Genomic DNA, 17,813 nt, shown 5'->3' on the forward strand with positions numbered 1-17,813 from the left:
TCTTGCCACCAATGTATTAAAGTCAGCAAATGTTTCATATTTGTTCTCTCTTTCATTCCAATTCTTGCTAATAGCAACAAGAAGAGAAACTCATTTAGACAGCATGCCTACTTTTAGAAACAAAAACAGATTCCTTTGTATTGTATAAGCAATTTTTATATCCTTACTTAAGACAAAAATAGCATCTTATATCTTGAACTCAAGACCTTTACTTAGGTGGCTTGTTTTCCAAGCACCAGCAAGAAAAAAATGTTAGTAGGGGAAGTGGACATCCATTTTGCTTACTACATGCCAGGTATTCTGCTATGCAATTCGAATGCGTTGTCTTCCATAATTCTCATAACAGCGCTGTAGAATGAGTACTTTTATTGTCTTCATATGGATATTGAGTCAGAGAGAGCTTAAGTTAAATTAACTTGCCCTAAGAAGTCCGGATCTGGAATTTGAGCCCAGGTTGTCTCCAGAACTGGAGTTCTTCGTTAGTACACTGAACATTCTCACAGATAGCATGGGCTAGGGTAGAATCATCCTAATGATTCACAAGTCACTTGGTTCCCCGAGAACAGGAATAGCTTTAAAATTTCCTAGCTTATTCATTTTTTAAGATAACATTAATTAAATCATACTCACTACAAATAATCCCAGTAATGTGAACTGAGAGATCTATTTATGCCTTTAACAGACTGGCTACTCAGAGGAATAGAATGCTTCATAGAGCACTTCTGGGGCTACAATTTAATTCTAAATTGATGAAGTCTAGATTAGGTTTTATGGTATCTCATTGGATCAGGGTACTTGATCTTAACACTTTTTTAGGAAACATCCACGGAAAGACTTTTATCTAATTGCCCCACAGGGCGAACAACACTTAGAGTTTTTAGACTCTGAAAACTTCAAATGCCTCATCAGATAATGTTCACTGTGTTCATGTTAATATTATTATGCTAGTCAGAAGTTATCAATAGCTTTAGAGACATACTTAAGACCTTCCCAGATTTATCTTAATTATCTTTGGTCTTTCAAAACCAGAACACTTTCTCCCAGTTTTATTCTTCAAACCTGATACTTAACTAGCTAGGGTTAGTTATCATTCACTTTCTTAATTTAAAGATAATATTCGACTTGAAATACCGTAACACTTTTATGGTATAATTCACATAACTAGAAAACTAAGACTACATTGAGAGCTGTCTTCTGATGTGAGAATACCTCATTTAGTACCTATATAAGTATACTATTTATTGAGTTCGGTCCAGTGCTTCTTATCAGTTTAAAGTACCAAGATCCCTCTAAGTTTTTCCCTATATTAGTTTTTAATTCATTACTACTAATTAAAACTGATATCACATATTTAATTATGTCTACTGATAGAAAAATTCATTTTGAGATCTTTGGCAAGTTCCACTCATTAACTATATTTGAAAGTAAATGTCTGTTGAGCCCACAAAGTACATTCAGCCAGTGTGATTGCTAAAATGGAGGTGATGTTGCTTGAGTGTAAGAAAAATGAGCACATACAGAATGGTTTCCTGGTAGTTCAGAACCTTTTAGAGCCAAGGCTTCCAGCACTGGTATTTTATGCTGAAAGATACCAAAATAAAAAGGTAGAAAGGAGGACTAGTAGATTCTAAACAGGGAAAAAGAAAAAGAAAACACAGGATATCATGTCCTTGAAGTGTTTATAGAGAGTAAGTTAGGCACTGCTGTGGAAAAATTGAGTGGGATTATAACAAAAGGAAGAGTAGGAGTGTATGAGTACTGTCTGTAAAAAGACCAGCCATTGTTAATATAATGAGAACAGTTTGCATGACATCAATGTAACCTGGCAGCCAAGGACAGTGGACTGGAGTGCACATGGGTGAACAACGACGACTTCAGTGTACATCAGTGGGAACAGTAGATGCAGTTGAGTGAGCATGTGTACTTTGTGGCCATCGCATTCAAAACGAGCGAGTAGAGCAACAAATCTGCATCATATTTTGTGTTAAGCTTGAACATTCTCCTGCAGAAACTATTGGGATGATTCAGCAGGCCACAGCTATGGGCAGCTGATGATTGGCAGCTTCATCACAATGCACCTGCTCATGCATCACATCTTATGCAGACTTTTTTTTGGCAAAACATCAAATCACCCAGGTGACTCAGCCCCTCTACAGCCCAGACTTGGTGCCCTGTGACTTCTGACTTTTCCCAAAACTAAAATCACCTTTGAAAGGGAAGAGGTTTCAGAGTTTGATGAGATTCAGGAAAATACAATAGGGCAGCTGATGGCAATTGGGAGAACTGTGTGAGGTCCCAAGGTGTCTACTTGGAAGGGGACTGAGGCATCGTTGTTCTGTGTACAGTGTTTCATGTATCTTGTATCTTCAATTAAATGCCTCTATTGTGCAAATTACATGGCTGGATACTTCCTGGACAGACCTTGTATATTATAGGAAGGATTAATTTTTTTAAGATTTTATTTTTTATAGAGGGAGTAGAAGGGAGGGATAAAGCAAGGGAGAAAAACATTGATGTTCAAGAGAAAATATCAGTTGATTGCCTCTCACACACCCCCAACCAGGGGACCCGGCCTGTGACCCAGTCATGTGCCCTGACTGAGAATCAAACCGGCAGTCTTTTCAGTTTGCAAGCCGGCACTCAACCCACTGAGCCACACCAGACAAGGAGAATTAATTTTTTAAGAGTACTTTATTAGCATCATTTCAAACACAGTCCAGTATGTAGGGGCATGAAAAGGAAGGAAAAGAAAATAGAAAATACCTTGTTTAGAACATACATTCAGTGAATGCAGCATTGGCAATAAGTAGCAATTACGTCTCACAGGAAGAGTAAGACAGACTTTTTTTTTTTTTTTTACTTTAAGGGAAACCTCCATATGGCTAATGGTAGAAAAGACAGAGCTGTTGGCATTGGAGACACTGAGAATGAAAAGGGAACAATTTTGTAAGGAAGTTTTCACATGCATTTATTACAACAGAGGAGATAACTTTCTTTTTAAAACAATAAAGGCATTGTCATGTGACTATATGATCCAGATACATTCTAGAAACATTTTTTTGGCCAAAGAACCAAAAGTCTTAGGATTAAGATAAGTTTCAGGTCCTGAAATGGAACATTGAAGTAGATGAATGAGATGACAAGAATAAAAAGTAGAGGGGAGCATGCTGCCTAAAGGATAGAGGGAAGTGGGAAAATTAAATGACAGAAGGTGAGACCCTTCGACCCTGCTGCAAAGAGCAGCACTTAGTATAAATGCTTGTTGCATAACTTAATGTATGTAGTTATTCTTGAGTGGCCTAGGAAGCAGAAAATTCAGCATAAAGTGCATTTTAGCAGTACATAGTGTAATGACAAATATGGAAATATCATTAAAAATTTGCAAACTATTTTCATAGTATTTCAGAGAAAAAATGTATTCTTTAAAAAATTTATAATTCATCCACAATTACTATAATCTGTTTCAACCACCATTAATTTTATTCTCTGAGTTGTTTTTGAAATATCTAGGTTTTTAAAGAAGTTACATCATTTAATAAAATATTCACCGGAGAAGCATATTACCTGTAATTTCACCATTCTCAATATTTTTTAAAATTTGTTCATTTTCCCTAAGTCTTTTTTTCAATGACTTAGGAAATCTGCTTTTACTTCATTATATTCTTAGAGCATATTCAGTTTGGTATTTCTTTCTACATTACATACTTAAAGTATTACTGGTCTTTACTAGGTTTGCCAGTAGTTTTAAGGGCTGTGTACTATTACAGATAGAAATATAATAGTGAACATATTCTATTTACAGTTTAGATAGTATAATAGTACATATCTTCTATTGAATTATTTCTTTATAAGAAATTTCCAGTTGAGAAATTTTGAAGATAAAAAATGTTTATGAAACCATGACAGATTGTCACATTACCTTTTGAAAATATCTGTGGATACTTTAAATAACTGAGTATCAGTGTGGGATGATTTTACTTTTGTTTTATTCTCTAATTTTAAAAAGCAGGATGTATGCTTTAGAATTATCTAAATTCTATAACTACAATGTGAAACTCCTAAATGACTGCTGTTGGGGGAAGGGCAACCTGCTCTATAACAGTGGGTAGAAGTTAACTGTTTCTGCACACAAAGCAGCAGTGATTCATAGGAACTTTCCAATGTAATTTTTTGCAGTCAATTACCCAGTTAAATTTTGATGTTCTGTTAGGGACCAGGAATGATGTGTGTGCTCGTCTATACTCTTCTATCTAGAAACTATCTTAATAGTTTAACAAAATTAATGTTAATGGTTGATTAACATTACTTGTGAATACTTGGAGCATTTCTTCCATTTCTAAAATCCTAAAATAGAATTAAAAACCTTGTAGTGTTTTAATGTGTATTATTTGTAAAAGAGCACAGTTTTATTTAAAAGTTAATTGTTTTCAAAATTGTTACGCATTTGATAAGGCTATTCAAATATGCCTTTCGTGTATTGTCTCTAGTTTATTCATCCTACATTTCCTACTACTGAAGTTTACTCTGAACTTTCCTATAATTTCTCCTTTTAGAGCCCTGCCTTCTCTATCATATAAGTTGGTTCCCTGGCACATCCTTAAAGCTTTATGGATTGTTCAGGCTAATCCAAGGATAGATTTCTCATCATTATTCATCCTAATCTACTTTTTTTTCCAACTCTAAAAATTGTTGATCTATACATGGACTGAACATCTTATCTGAGTTATGATTCACTGAATATTCTAGTACCTTTACTTGGCTGCTTATATTTTATTATCAGCCTGTATGATTTGGGTTATGTATTTCTAGAGGATAGGGATCAAATCCTTTTGAGAACTTGTCTGGATTAGTGGGTATTTGGTCTTGTCCTAAACATCCATGGAGATATTGGTCTGTGATTTGTGAAGAAGGGTCACTACTAGTAATACAGCCACTACACAATTGCAGGATCAGTAAAACACGAGGCTGCTTTTTATGTATTAATCCTGAGCCAAGATTATGGATCTAAGTGAGGATGTTTTTGACAGGATCATATATCAAGGACCTTTTTTGCATGGACCAAATGTCTCCATGGACACTTTGAAAAGGACCACATTTCAAGGACCTTTCAGTTTCTGTGTGGAGCAAATGTCTCCATGGATATTTTGGACAAGTTCAAACATCCTGCAAGGCCTTGTCTCCAGTAAATGAGTTTGAAAACTATGCAGTGTTCTCTCATAGGTAAACTTCAAAGTGATACTTGTTACACTGAGAACCTCATATGCAGTCAATTTAATTACAGATTAATTTCATGTAGCAAAGACTATATTGAGATTTTAGATTTCTTTTGAAATAATGCCTAAGTGTTACATAGTTATGTTTTCTTATTTTTATTGATAACTTGGAAGAACTAAAAGTAATGGATTAATACGAATTACTGTTTTGTCCTCAGGAATCTCATGCATCCTAAATAGCCTTCATATTAACACTATAATACATTAAATCCAAAAGTATAGCTTTGTGGAATTTTTATGTTTGGGATAATAAAATTCTAACAAATTCTGTCTTTATCTTACTGACTAGTTTGCAGGAGAATTAGAGGTATTTAAAATGTATGAGATCTGTTCAGAAAGGATCTAGCCATGTAATTTGAAAAATAGAGGATTTATTGAAGAAAATGAAAAATACAAGAAACATTGTATATTGGACAATGATGTCTCAGTCCCCTTCCAAGTAGGCACCTTTGGACCTCACACAGTTCTCCCATTTGCCATCATCTACTTTGTCTTACTTTCCTGACTCTCATCAATGGTCTGAAGTCTCTTCCCTTTCAAAGGTGATTTTAGTTTTAGGAAAAGCCAGAAGTCACAAGGCACCAAATCTGGGCTATAGGGGGTCTGAGTCACCTGGGTGATTTGACCTTTCACCAAAAAAAACTGCACAAAATGTGATGCATGACCAGGCATATTGTTGTGATGAAGCTGCCAGTCACCAGTTGCCCATAGCTGCGGCCTTCTGAATCACCTGAATAGTTCTGCTGAATTCAAATTTTGATGCAGATTCATTGCTCTACTTGCTCAGTCATTTTGAATGTGATGGCCACATGGTACACATGTTCACTCAAGGGTGTCTACCCCCACTGACTAGTACAGTGATGTCATTGTTAACACATGTAGACTCCAGTCCACTGTCCTTGGCTGTCACGTTATATCAGTGTCACACAAACCATTTTTGTTATATTAACAATAGTTGGACTCTTTTTGGACAGACCTCATATATTTCACCTACACTGTTTGGGATGCCTAATTAAGGCCAGGGGAGTACAGAGGTAAAATATGCATTCTCTGTGTTTTGAAGGAGCTCATGATACAGTGGAAAAGTAGATAAACAGTGACAACTAATTTTGGTAAATACCATAAAGGGGTATGCAGAGGGAACTTAAGAATGTAGGAAGGGCATCCAATTCATTCAGGGTAGATGGGTTGAAAAGGTTTTTCTGTGGCGGCAATGATTGCACTGAGTTTTAAAGGGGAAATAGGAGTTAACCAAGCTGAAAATGAGGGGGGATCTATCTCAGGCAGTGAATAACTTGAACAATGCTATTGTAATCATATAAGCTGCAGGTCATAAGGCCAGAACTAAAGTAATTGTGGAGATGCAAGGGAGGAGAAAGGTTCTTTATCTGGGGTTATGTCATATACATTATTATGTATTATTTTACTCACCATGTTGCAGCCACACTGGCCTTTTATTTCCTCAGATACACCAAGCTAATCCCTGACTTGGGGTCTTTGCAGTGGTTATTCCTGCTGCCTAGAATGTACATCCTTTCCCCTCAACCCTAAGATCTCTGACTGGCTGGTTCCTTTTCATTCTGGTCCCAGCTCATCTGTCATTACTGCAGGAGCCTTTTTACCCACGCTATCTTACAGTAATGCCCCTGGCTCCTCCTTCACATTGAGCATGTTACTTTTGTTTTCTTCATAACACGTATCATAATATGTTTACTGTTAGTCTAGATTAGACATGAAAGCACGGGTTTATCTTCAGTGATACAGGTGCTCAAAATACATGAATGGGTAGTGTTTATAGAACACACTTGAGCAAATTGGTCATACAAAAGGCTTTTTCGGTGGAAGTGCCTCCTTTAAGTGAAAAATGCTTCTCATAAAAACAACTTCAGCCAAAACTATTGTCAAGGTCAGCTTGGGGAGGTATATCAGCAACTGAAGCATATATACTTCCCCGAAGTGTCTAGCCTCTTAAAAATTCCAATCAAAATTATAAAATGTCCAACCTAACAACTTCCTGACCTTGATGTCTTCAAAAATGAAGGTCTTGGGTAACACCCAACATCATTAAAAAGACTTCAATTTAAATTCTACTAAAAGGAATGGAATAAAATTATGTTATCTCTGGACTTCATTGTAACATTAGAAAATCTAACTTTTCACTTCAAAAGAGAAAATAGATTTTCTACCTCTATAAATTACATATTATCCTAGAAATAATCCAGATTCCTAGAACATTTATTGTAATTCCAAATGCCAACAAAGACTTTGAATTATATCATTTCACTGGCTAGTGTTAAAATATTTAACTTTATTTTATTTATGATTGATTTCTTGTAATATATTTACTTCATGAATATTTACTCTTTAGAGTTTGGAGCATTATAGTGAAAAAAATAAAACCTCTTGGGGTTCATAGGTGATTCCTGCCTGGAAAATTAGGTAATTTTTTTAAAACCACACATAAAGTAAGAAAAATAAAAGTATATACAAATATGCATTTCTTGCTGGATTGGGAAACTTACTATTATGAAAAAGAATATTATCTTAATATACCTTTCAAACTACTTATCCATATTTTTTGTCATATATTGTTTTCTCCTAAGTTTAGTAATGAAGTTTAGCCAGTTCACAAGGCTGCTGAACACTTAGTTGCCTTTTGAGAATAAACTTAATTGCTATGGTGTTATTTAATACCATGTTAACAGTTGAACTGCTAATAACAGGTCATCTACCTAGCAATACCTACCCAATATCTCCATGGAAATTTTATTCTGTAATGTTTAACTCAGCATCTCCTTATTCATGGTTCTTACATTAATAATACCTGTTTTTTTAAGTTGGCTGTATATAAAAACTCATTTAATGTCAGACTATTCTTGAACTATTAACATATAAAATACCTGGCCTAAGCTACCCACTATATAGAAGTTTAAATTGTTGGATACTTCAGCCTTCTCTATAGTATTTTATATTCAGTTGTATGCTGTATTTCAAAGTACAAAAGAGAGGAGATATATTCTATTTATTCATTATGTGTGATAAAAAGTGGAAGAAAATTAAATATTCTTTCCTGACCGTATTTGTCATGATCACAGTATGCAAAGATATTGAAGTAGTGAATGTATGGGTATAGTTCTATTCAGGACAAAATTTTAAGTTCTGGTTACTGTCACTTACTACAAAAATAAGATTGCCCAAATTAATTTAGTGGTTAAAAATATAAATGATAGTAAGCTAGGCAGTGATTAGGGTAACATACATGCCTATTAATTAATTTATCTACCTCTGACGCATTATTTTGGATATAGCAATGAACAATACAGACAAAACTCTTTGCCTTTATGGGGTTACATTTTCATGAGATGAACAATAAGTGAAATAAATTAGTTTTAGCAATAACTGCTGTGAAAAATGATAAAGAAGGATAACAGGGATACAGTTTGAAATAAGAAAATACAAACATATATACATCTATACACAGTATGTTATTTTATATATTTCAAATAGGTAAAATGTTTAAATATAAAAACATTGAGTTATTTGACCTAATATTTATGTTTACTTATAAACTACCCATCTGTACTGCTGCTACTCTAAGCAAATTTTAGTGATTTTTATTTGTTTTAGATCAAAATAAACATAATTTAGAAGTTTTATCCCCCACCCCACCCCCAAATATTACAAGAAGGGAACCTTTCACAAAGGGTGCCATTGATTATTGTATGATGACAGTAACAGTAGGTAATTCTTATTGAATGTGTGCTGTGTGCCAGGCATTGACCTCGGTGCTTTGCCTATATTAATTAATTCAGTAATTGAGGGTACTTCCCATTCTCTCTCCACTTTACAGGTGCACAAAGAAGTTAAGTACTTTGTCCAAGGTCACACAGAAAGTAAAACCAGAGCTGAGATTAAAAATGCAGGCATGGTAGTTCCAGAACTAGCACTTCTAACTTTTATGTATTATTACATACTGCTTGTACTAGATATGAAGAGGAAGATGATAGACATACAAGCCATGGAGGAAGCATTAAGGAACTACCTTAAAATCATAAATTGAGACTTAAGATAATCATATATAGAATATTTTAAATCGTCTGTGTACTGAACCATAAATAACTTCCCCACCAATGAATGAAAAGACGTAAGGCAGAACAAGAGCTATTTTCCTTACAATGCAAAGGCCTGTTACAAACCAGAGAAGGATTACGAATCCTTTCCCTAAAACATGGACAAAAAACATGAATAGTCAAGTTGAAGGTTAAGAAATGCACAGACCATGAAAACACATTTAGTTTTTTTCTCTTTTGTATATTTAGATATGCAGTTTTAGAAAGTGGGTCTAAAAAATTAAGTTTAATGGTAACTAACAGGGAGACAGAGTTGTAGGGCTAATTAGAAGTGGCAAGCTGGCAGCTGAGTGATGTGCATGGGCACTGTGGTTTGAGAGCCAACCAGCCAAGGTTCCAGGAGAAAATTAAGCCCTACAGAAGGGGTTTGAGGAACTATTTCCTCAGGTTTCTCAAGGGTGATTTGTAGCTAGTACATTCTCGATGCATCAGTGACAAGTTAAATTATGTACAATGGATGCCTTAGGGCATTAACATTCCTTTTTGGAAGGCCTGGCTAATAAGATTGGAAATAAAGGAAGTTTATTCAGGGGACTCAGCAGCAGAAACCTGGGGAGAATCTTTTGACAACTATATAAAGAGGATAACAGAAAATATTTCAGGGGCCAAGAGGAAGTTTGAGAATCGAAAGTGGTCAACATTCATTCCTGTTACAGGTTAATTTTCAGGAATTCAATTGGGTCTTACCTAATGCAGTTACAAAATCCGCATGCAAATATTCAATAAAATGATGCATAAAAATGTTAGAATTTAAGATTGGATTATTTCACTAAGTAAAACATTTATGATATAGCAAGAAAATAATTAGTCTTCATCATGCTGTTTATTATAATCCTAACTATGTATTTTATTTCCAGGGAACCTTTTATTATTTTATCAGGAGGTTTGTCATATGATACTGTAGGAAGAAGACCTTGCTTGACAGTTATGCATGGGAAAAGTACTGCTGTGCTAGAAATGGACTATTCCATTGTTGATTTCCTAACATTATGTGAAACACCGTACCCAAATGGTAAGCATTACATCTTTAAAGCTCATTTTCTATAGATATCTATATTCAGAACAAAGACCTATATGTTATCTTAGTAATGTCCTTAATGTATTGTGCTCATTCTTCTGGGAGGAGATGCTGCCATCGTAACTTGGCAAGTTTTATTTCAGAAGTTAATTTTGTTGTATTACATATTAGTAGTAAGTGCCTTTGTAGGATAAACAGAACTACCCACATTAAGAAACATTTTAATATTCTGTAAAATACTAGTGTATTAGTCAAGGTGCTCCAGAAAAAAAAAAAACAACCATTTGAGAGAGATATAAATACAGATAGAGAATTTGAGGAATTGATTCATGCAATTGTGGAAGCTGGTAAGTCTAAAATTTACAGAGCAGTCTTGCAGGTTGAAAATTCAGGAAAGTTCATGTCACAGTCTTGAATCTGAAGGCAGAGTTATTCTGTTTTTTTTTTTTCCCCCTAGAAAGTTTGTCTTTGTTCTTCAGGCCTTCAGCTGATTGGATGACCCACATTATCTAGCATAATCTTCTTGGAGTCTGCTGATTTAAAAGTTAATCACATCTAAAAAACATAAAATACTTTCACAGCAACAGCTAGACTAGTATTTGACCAAACAGATGAGTATACTGCAGCAAAGAGAAGTTGGCACATAAAATTAACTATCATAACTTGCATAAATGTCAAGAGGAATTTAAATCTGGATTTTTTTTACTTCATTTGAAGCTAATTGGGATGTAAAGATGTAATGCATTTTATAGTTAGCAGGCACATATAAAATATCCAAGATAAAGCCTATATAATATAATAGTACTCCATTGGGTTTCTAAGATATCCAATAATGAGAGTTCTTATGCATATTTGGATTTACATTTCAAATTTGTTGGCCATGTCTGTCTTGTAGTTTGCAGTACCATAGAAGTTACTGTGAGCTGCTTGTTTTACTCACTATTACAAAACTGAAATAGTTTTTATGGGTTATTGTATAGCTTTATCTCACTTAGAAAATACTACCTTAAGTTATATTAAATACAAGATAAAAATTTTAAATATTTGAGCAAATGGAATAAAAACTAAGTAAAAATAATTTGCTGTCTTCTTGCATATTTAATCTTTTTTCTTCTTGCATATTTAAAACTATTATTCATGTATTGTTTTCCTATTCCAGATTTTCAAGAACCATATGCTGTGGTGGTTCTTCTAGAAAAGGATTTAGTACTTATAGACCTTGCACAAAATGGGTAAGAAATAAAATTTGACAAGCAATTATTTTAGTATGTGATGAAAAAAAGATTTTTCTAGCATTCATTTTTTTTGAAGACACTACATTTATATCTATAACCTGGGCCTTTTTTTACAACTCCAGATGCTCATTTCTACCTGCAAAATTTCTCTGGTATGGTGATCATACAGAGTTCATTTTTAAGTCAAAGTTTGTTGGATTTCTGAAATTTCATATGATTCAGTCTAATAATTGGATACCCTGGGGACATGTAGAATCACCATGTCCAAAGTTGATTTCCTCTCACAGTTTACCTCTGGATAAGCTCTTGTATTTCCCCAGCCGTATTCACTCCCTGTTGCAGTCTGTTGAATGCCATGGTCAGAATAATTTTACATGCTGCACCAGTCTTGTTACTCTCCTCTTTAACTGTGGTTTCCTATTGCTTTTTCATTTAAAAACATCTCAGCCTGCTTGTTACTGTACACAGTTGGAATTCAGGGTACCTCTCCAACTGATTTCCACTGTCTTCTTGCAGGTGCCGTATTCCCTAGAAAACCGAGCTGGGTATTAAACAAATAATCACTCTTCCATCCCTTTTCTTACATAGCTTCCAGCAGCTGAAACACTCCATTTGCCACAAAAATCCATAGAACTTTCAAAGTTAGCCATATTTTTCTCTAATTTTTTTTCTGTTCTCTCTTAACTAGACATACCATATCTAATCTGTAATTCCCACTATAACTCCTTTGCAACTTTTTTGGTATTTGCCACATTCTGCTTTTTCTAACATAGATGATACTATGTTTAGTTCTAAGTTCTTTGAATAGAAGAACATTGTACTATCTATTTGTATTTCTTGAGAAATAATCATTAAATATGTTTTTCATCGAGTTTACCCATTCAGTATTTCAGTATTTCTCAATTGGGGGCAATTTTGTCCTACAGGAGATACTTATATTTGGCAATCTGTGGACACTTTTATTGAGTGGAGGTAGGTAGTACTGCCATCTAGTGGTAGAGAACAGAAATGCTGCCAAACATCCATAATACATAGGATAGACCCTCACAGAGAATTGTCTGATCCAAAATGTGAATAGTACTGAGACTGGGAAACCCTGAAGTATAAGTGAAGTGTATTATTTCTCTAATTTTAAGGCATTCCTAAATTCACATCAACTTAGTTACCTGCTGCCTATAATAATAAATTGTTTTGTTTTTTTGGAAAGTAACAATATTATTGAGAATAAAGGAATTTAAAACATTATTTTCTAAATGACAGTCTAAGATAACTTATTCTTAATATAATTTTTTTTACTTATATAAGTTTTTAAATAGTGTGATTTTCACATGTGGTCTGTACTGGGATATATTTGTTACAGAAAATATTGTACAAGCAACCTGTGAGTAGGCATTTTAATTTAGCAAGTGTATTGGAGCAGTAGTAGTAGAATTACTGAGCTAAGGATTTAAGTGTTTTTATAAAGAGATAAAAATTGCTTGCCATCTCTTAATGCATCTGTTGGTTTGAGTTTTGTCTTCTGTTTTTTTAATGTGGTTGAGAAAGGAATGATGACAGTTGAGTTCATTTTGAAGTCTCAAAACGGCTTTTCAGATATTTTTTCCTCTTTTTAATTATTGTCAGTAGTAGTCTGATCAATACATCTAACTTTTGCAGATTAACCAAGTCTGAACTTGCTAGACTTTTTTTTAGCTGGTTTGTGGTTTTCTAGATGATTTTAAGTAACCATTCTCATTTCCCAGGGCTTTAAAATCAGGAAAGAAATATCATTGCATTTTAGTTATGATTTTACTTTAATTTTATGATTTTTGAAAGCATTTCTTGCTTTAATATAATTTTATAAATAGAAAACATTTAAGGTAGAATTTTATTTATGTTATCAATAAAACATGAGAGCATTTCTAAATCAAACACTGCACTACCCATTATACTGATAGAATTTGTATTAGTTCTACTGATACAAGAATGAGGTGTCTGTTAATTGAGAATCTTACGGCTTAATGGTTAAGAGCACAGTTTAAATTCTGCTTCTTTTTGCTGATTGGCATGCCTTTGGCCCATTACCCTAAGTCTTTATTCTTCAGTCAAATGCCTACCTCATAAGTTAGGTCCAAGAACAAATGAGATAACTGTATGTAAGTCACTTATTTCTGTGTGTGGTGTATGTATGATATGTAGTTCCAACTGCAGCTTTTCTGTTTACTGTTCTAATTGAGCAACTGTCATTATAAAAGATGTAATTTTTTACATATATGCATATGTTGAATCTATTAAATCTGTTAGATGTATGTAATTTCTAAAGTTTTATGGAAAACATACTATACTAAGTTAAAATATAAATTTAGATAATATGTGGACCTTCAAAGGATGTTAATTTTTAATTAAACTAAAACTTTTTACATTCCAAAGCTATAAATTATTAAGTTTTCATTGTATTAATTATAGGTAATTTCTTAAATTAATGAATATCTTTCTTTTCTTGTTGTTAAAGATATCCTATATTTGAAAATCCCTACCCTTTGAGTATACATGAATCCCCTGTTACCTGTTGCGAGTATTTTGCTGATTGTCCTGTGGACCTTATTCCTGCACTTTATTCTGTTGGAGCGAGACAGAAACGTCAAGGTTACAGCAAAAAGGTATTGAACATGAGTTTTAATACTTAATGTTGCATTAATACATGAGCATTTTATATCTGTCACCTTGAAGTGCTTGATAACATGAATCCTTTCCTAGAAGAACTATATGGAAAATCCTTTTTGGAAACAAAGTATGTTGTTTACTGTTGCCATAGCTATATATGAAAATGGGTGGTTTGCTTGGAAATTGCTTTATACAATAATCTTTTCTTTTAGGAATGGCCCATCAATGGAGGTAATTGGGGTTTGGGTGCTCAAAGTTACCCAGAAATAATTATTACAGGGTAAGTAAAAGTCTATTTGACTAAGTAAATAATAGCTAAATATAATTAAGACTACATGAGCATTACTTAATTGGACAGATAGTGCTTTCCTTTATGCTGAAACATAATAAGAAACAAATTATTGTCTATAAACTGAAATTTACCCTAAATTTTATCTTTTTCCTCATTTTGGTGACTGTCCCTTTAAATAACAGTGCACTTCTAAGAAACTAAAAATGCAGACTTTTCTTTTTTTATAAGATTCTTAATTCATTTGCTTTTCATAGGCATGCTGATGGGTCCGTTAAGTTCTGGGATGCTTCTGCAAGTAAGTATTTTAAATATTATTGTTATATTACTGTTATATGTAATAGAATAATCGCTTTTATACAACCCATATTGTAATAATTGCATAACCAACATTTAATTTGAAACTTGGAAGCTATAAATTTAATACCTATTAATCAAATATGTGAATTTAGGATTTCTAATAGATTAAAGATACTCTTCATGCTATTAAATAGTAGTTTGCAATAGACGTACTCAAATCTTTTCTTCACAATTTCTTCAAACCTTCTCTTCCTAATTCAGAGATAGGAGAAGCAGGCATATATTTCAAATCAATGAAAATTTGTATTATAATTTGAATGCCTGATTCTAAACGTCTACCACAGAATTTGTGTTGTCTTTTTGAAATATTTAAGATGGTTATAATGACAAAAAGGGAAAAAATGCTTTGAATGGCTAATGTTTGCAAAATATACATAACAAACAATTAGAATCCAGTTAACTCAGGATATATTATGTTTCATCCTCTAGAAGTGTTAGTTAATATTGGTATCTTTTGTAGAGAAAATCATTTTAGGAAGCAAGATGTTCTTTATTATTTTTATTATTTTTTTTACAAGATTATTTTGTTACTCATTTTTTTCAGTTTATCTAAATTCATCATGATGGTGATTTTTTTTTTTAAATGACTACAATGAGTAATGAGTACACTTTTTTTTGGTCATTGAGTACAGTGACTGCATTATCTAAACATATAACAGAAATACAGACCTAGGAATAAAAATATGGTTCAAATATATATAGGCTATTTTCTTACATAGTGTAACTGATTAAATGTTACCTTGTATCTGTTCTTTTTGTATTATCTAATATATATCTTTTATCTAGTAACTCTTCAAGTATTGTATAAACTAAAAACAGCTAAAGTATTTGAAAAGTCAAGAAGTAAAGATGACAAGCCAAACACAGACATTGTAGATGAAGATCCGTATGCCATTCAGATCATCTCCTGGTGTCCAGAAAGTAGGATGCTATGCATAGCTGGAGTGTCGGCTCATGTCATTATTTATAGATTCAGCAAACAAGAAGTTATTACAGAAGTCATTCCGGTAATGTTCTTGTGGTTATTTCAATGTCAGATATCTGATGTTTAAAAATTATTGAATTATTTAGAAGATTATCTGCGGTTTTGTTTAGAATTTTTAAAAACACATCCGTATTTATATTACCATTTACCTTGTTTTGAAAAATAGCATATTTTGTGCATATCTTCTGAACATTTAAATCCTTAAATGCATTATGTTTCCTTTGAACAAAGCTAATCTCAGTATAAGCATACTCTAATTTGATATTAACAAATTGCCATAAATTCTAAAATGATAATGCATGTTTGTGTGTGTATGTACTTACATACATACACATCATTTTTAAAAAGCTGAGTCAGAAACATTTTTTTTTTTTTGTGGCTAAATCCTTATCTTTAGAAATCTTGCTAATTTTTACCTTTAAAAATGTTCTTTCCACTAAAATGTACATGCATGTATAAACTGTAATAAAATGAACCATATTTACCGGGAGTAAATGAGCTATCCTACTTTCCCAACAGATGCTTGAAGTTCGATTGTTATATGAGATAAACGACGTGGAATCCCCAGAGGGTGACCAGGCACCGCCTCTGCCAACACCAGTGGGGGGCGCCAACCCTCAGCCCATCCCTCCTCAGTCTCATCCTTCCACCAGTAGCAGCTCCTCTGATGGCCTTCGGGATAATGTTCCTTGTTTAAAGTAAGTTATTAAAAAATAGAGATGTCTTGAGAATGATCTTTTAATATAGATAAATTGTGTGCCTTAAGAAGCTATGGTGACATTTTCCTGTGATGGAGTAAAATGGCATAAGAACAGCTTTGTCTGTGCTTTGCTCTGATTGATCCAACTTATATTTCTGTGGCATCAGGAGGAATGTGATTGCGTTCCATGATTTTATCCTTCAAGTATGAAGATTTGGTCTTTAAACAGCGGACCAGCATGGATCTTTCCTCTGTATCTACAGCTCAATCTTCTAAACCACTAATGAGTTTTAGTCTGGATATATGTGTGGATGAAATACATGTTTAGACTGCTTTCAGCCATTTTGAAAATTCTACTTATTCAGTCTTTTGTGATTCTGTTGTTTTGTAATTAGTCACTGGTCGTTTTTTGAATCTTCTCTAGCACCACAGTATCATTATTTAAATGTATTGTAATATTCCAAATTTGAATACATTTTGCTTTATACAGGAATAAATTGGATAAAGTTTTCCTTTTTTCTATCCAATTTATATTATTTAATAGTTAAATTTATCTAAGGGCCTTAAATATGGCAGAAAAATAAAACAATGAGAAAAGTTAAAAATTAATGAACAGTTTTATGAAGAGTGTGATTAAAATGATTACATTTACAGAGAAGACAGTTAAGGTAATAACTGAAAAGTGGTTATGGAAAATGTCAAAAGAGATTCAATTTCAAGAGTGGGGGCAGGGGCAAAGCCAAACTGCAGAAGATTCAAGGTAGAGAGGGTGGTAAGAGAGAAATTTGCATTTGTTAAAGAACCCCCGCTTTGTACTGCTTTGCTTTAGATCTGCTAGAATCTCTTCTGTTGGTGAATAATAGTTCAGCAGTTGCTGTGGAGAATGTCCATGTAATCAAAAATGCATTCACTCCAAAAATAAGTACAACTTTAAAAGTCCTTATATGTTTACATAAATTTGAAATTGTATACTCTATGCCAGTAGTTCCCAAATGGGGAGGGTTTTGCTCCTCAGGAGGCGTTTGGCAGTATCGGGAGATATTATTAGTTGTCACACCAGGGGAAGCAGGGGTGCTACTGGCATCTAGGGCATGGAGGCAAGGACGAAGCTAAACACCTGCAGTGCCCGCGGCCTTGTGTCTTAAGATGGACAGCTGGGCTGAAGAGTGGGTATTTCCCT

The 17,813-nt window shown here is 33.6% G+C and overlaps 1 protein-coding gene across 3 annotated transcripts in view; it reads left to right on the forward strand.

Moving 5' to 3' along the window:
- STXBP5 (syntaxin binding protein 5) overlaps window positions 1-17,813 on the forward strand; it is a 147,813-nt gene that overhangs the window by 84,479 nt on the left and 45,521 nt on the right. For all 3 annotated transcript variants that reach the window (XM_054570082.1, XM_054570083.1, XM_054570084.1), the window contains exons 10-16: window positions 10,261-10,415; window positions 11,581-11,653; window positions 14,148-14,295; window positions 14,512-14,579; window positions 14,846-14,886; window positions 15,735-15,955; window positions 16,453-16,631. In XM_054570082.1, coding sequence (XP_054426057.1) covers window positions 10,261-10,415; window positions 11,581-11,653; window positions 14,148-14,295; window positions 14,512-14,579; window positions 14,846-14,886; window positions 15,735-15,955; window positions 16,453-16,631 — 885 coding nt within the window. The remainder of the gene's footprint in view (window positions 1-10,260; window positions 10,416-11,580; window positions 11,654-14,147; window positions 14,296-14,511; window positions 14,580-14,845; window positions 14,887-15,734; window positions 15,956-16,452; window positions 16,632-17,813) is intronic.

The sequence above is a fragment of the Pteronotus mesoamericanus genome, unplaced genomic scaffold (genome assembly GCF_021234165.1).
Source record: "Pteronotus mesoamericanus isolate MK-2021 breed Mesoamerican mustached bat unplaced genomic scaffold, CSHL_Meso_final contig_20, whole genome shotgun sequence".
NCBI classification, from domain to species: Eukaryota; Metazoa; Chordata; class Mammalia; order Chiroptera; family Mormoopidae; genus Pteronotus; species Pteronotus mesoamericanus.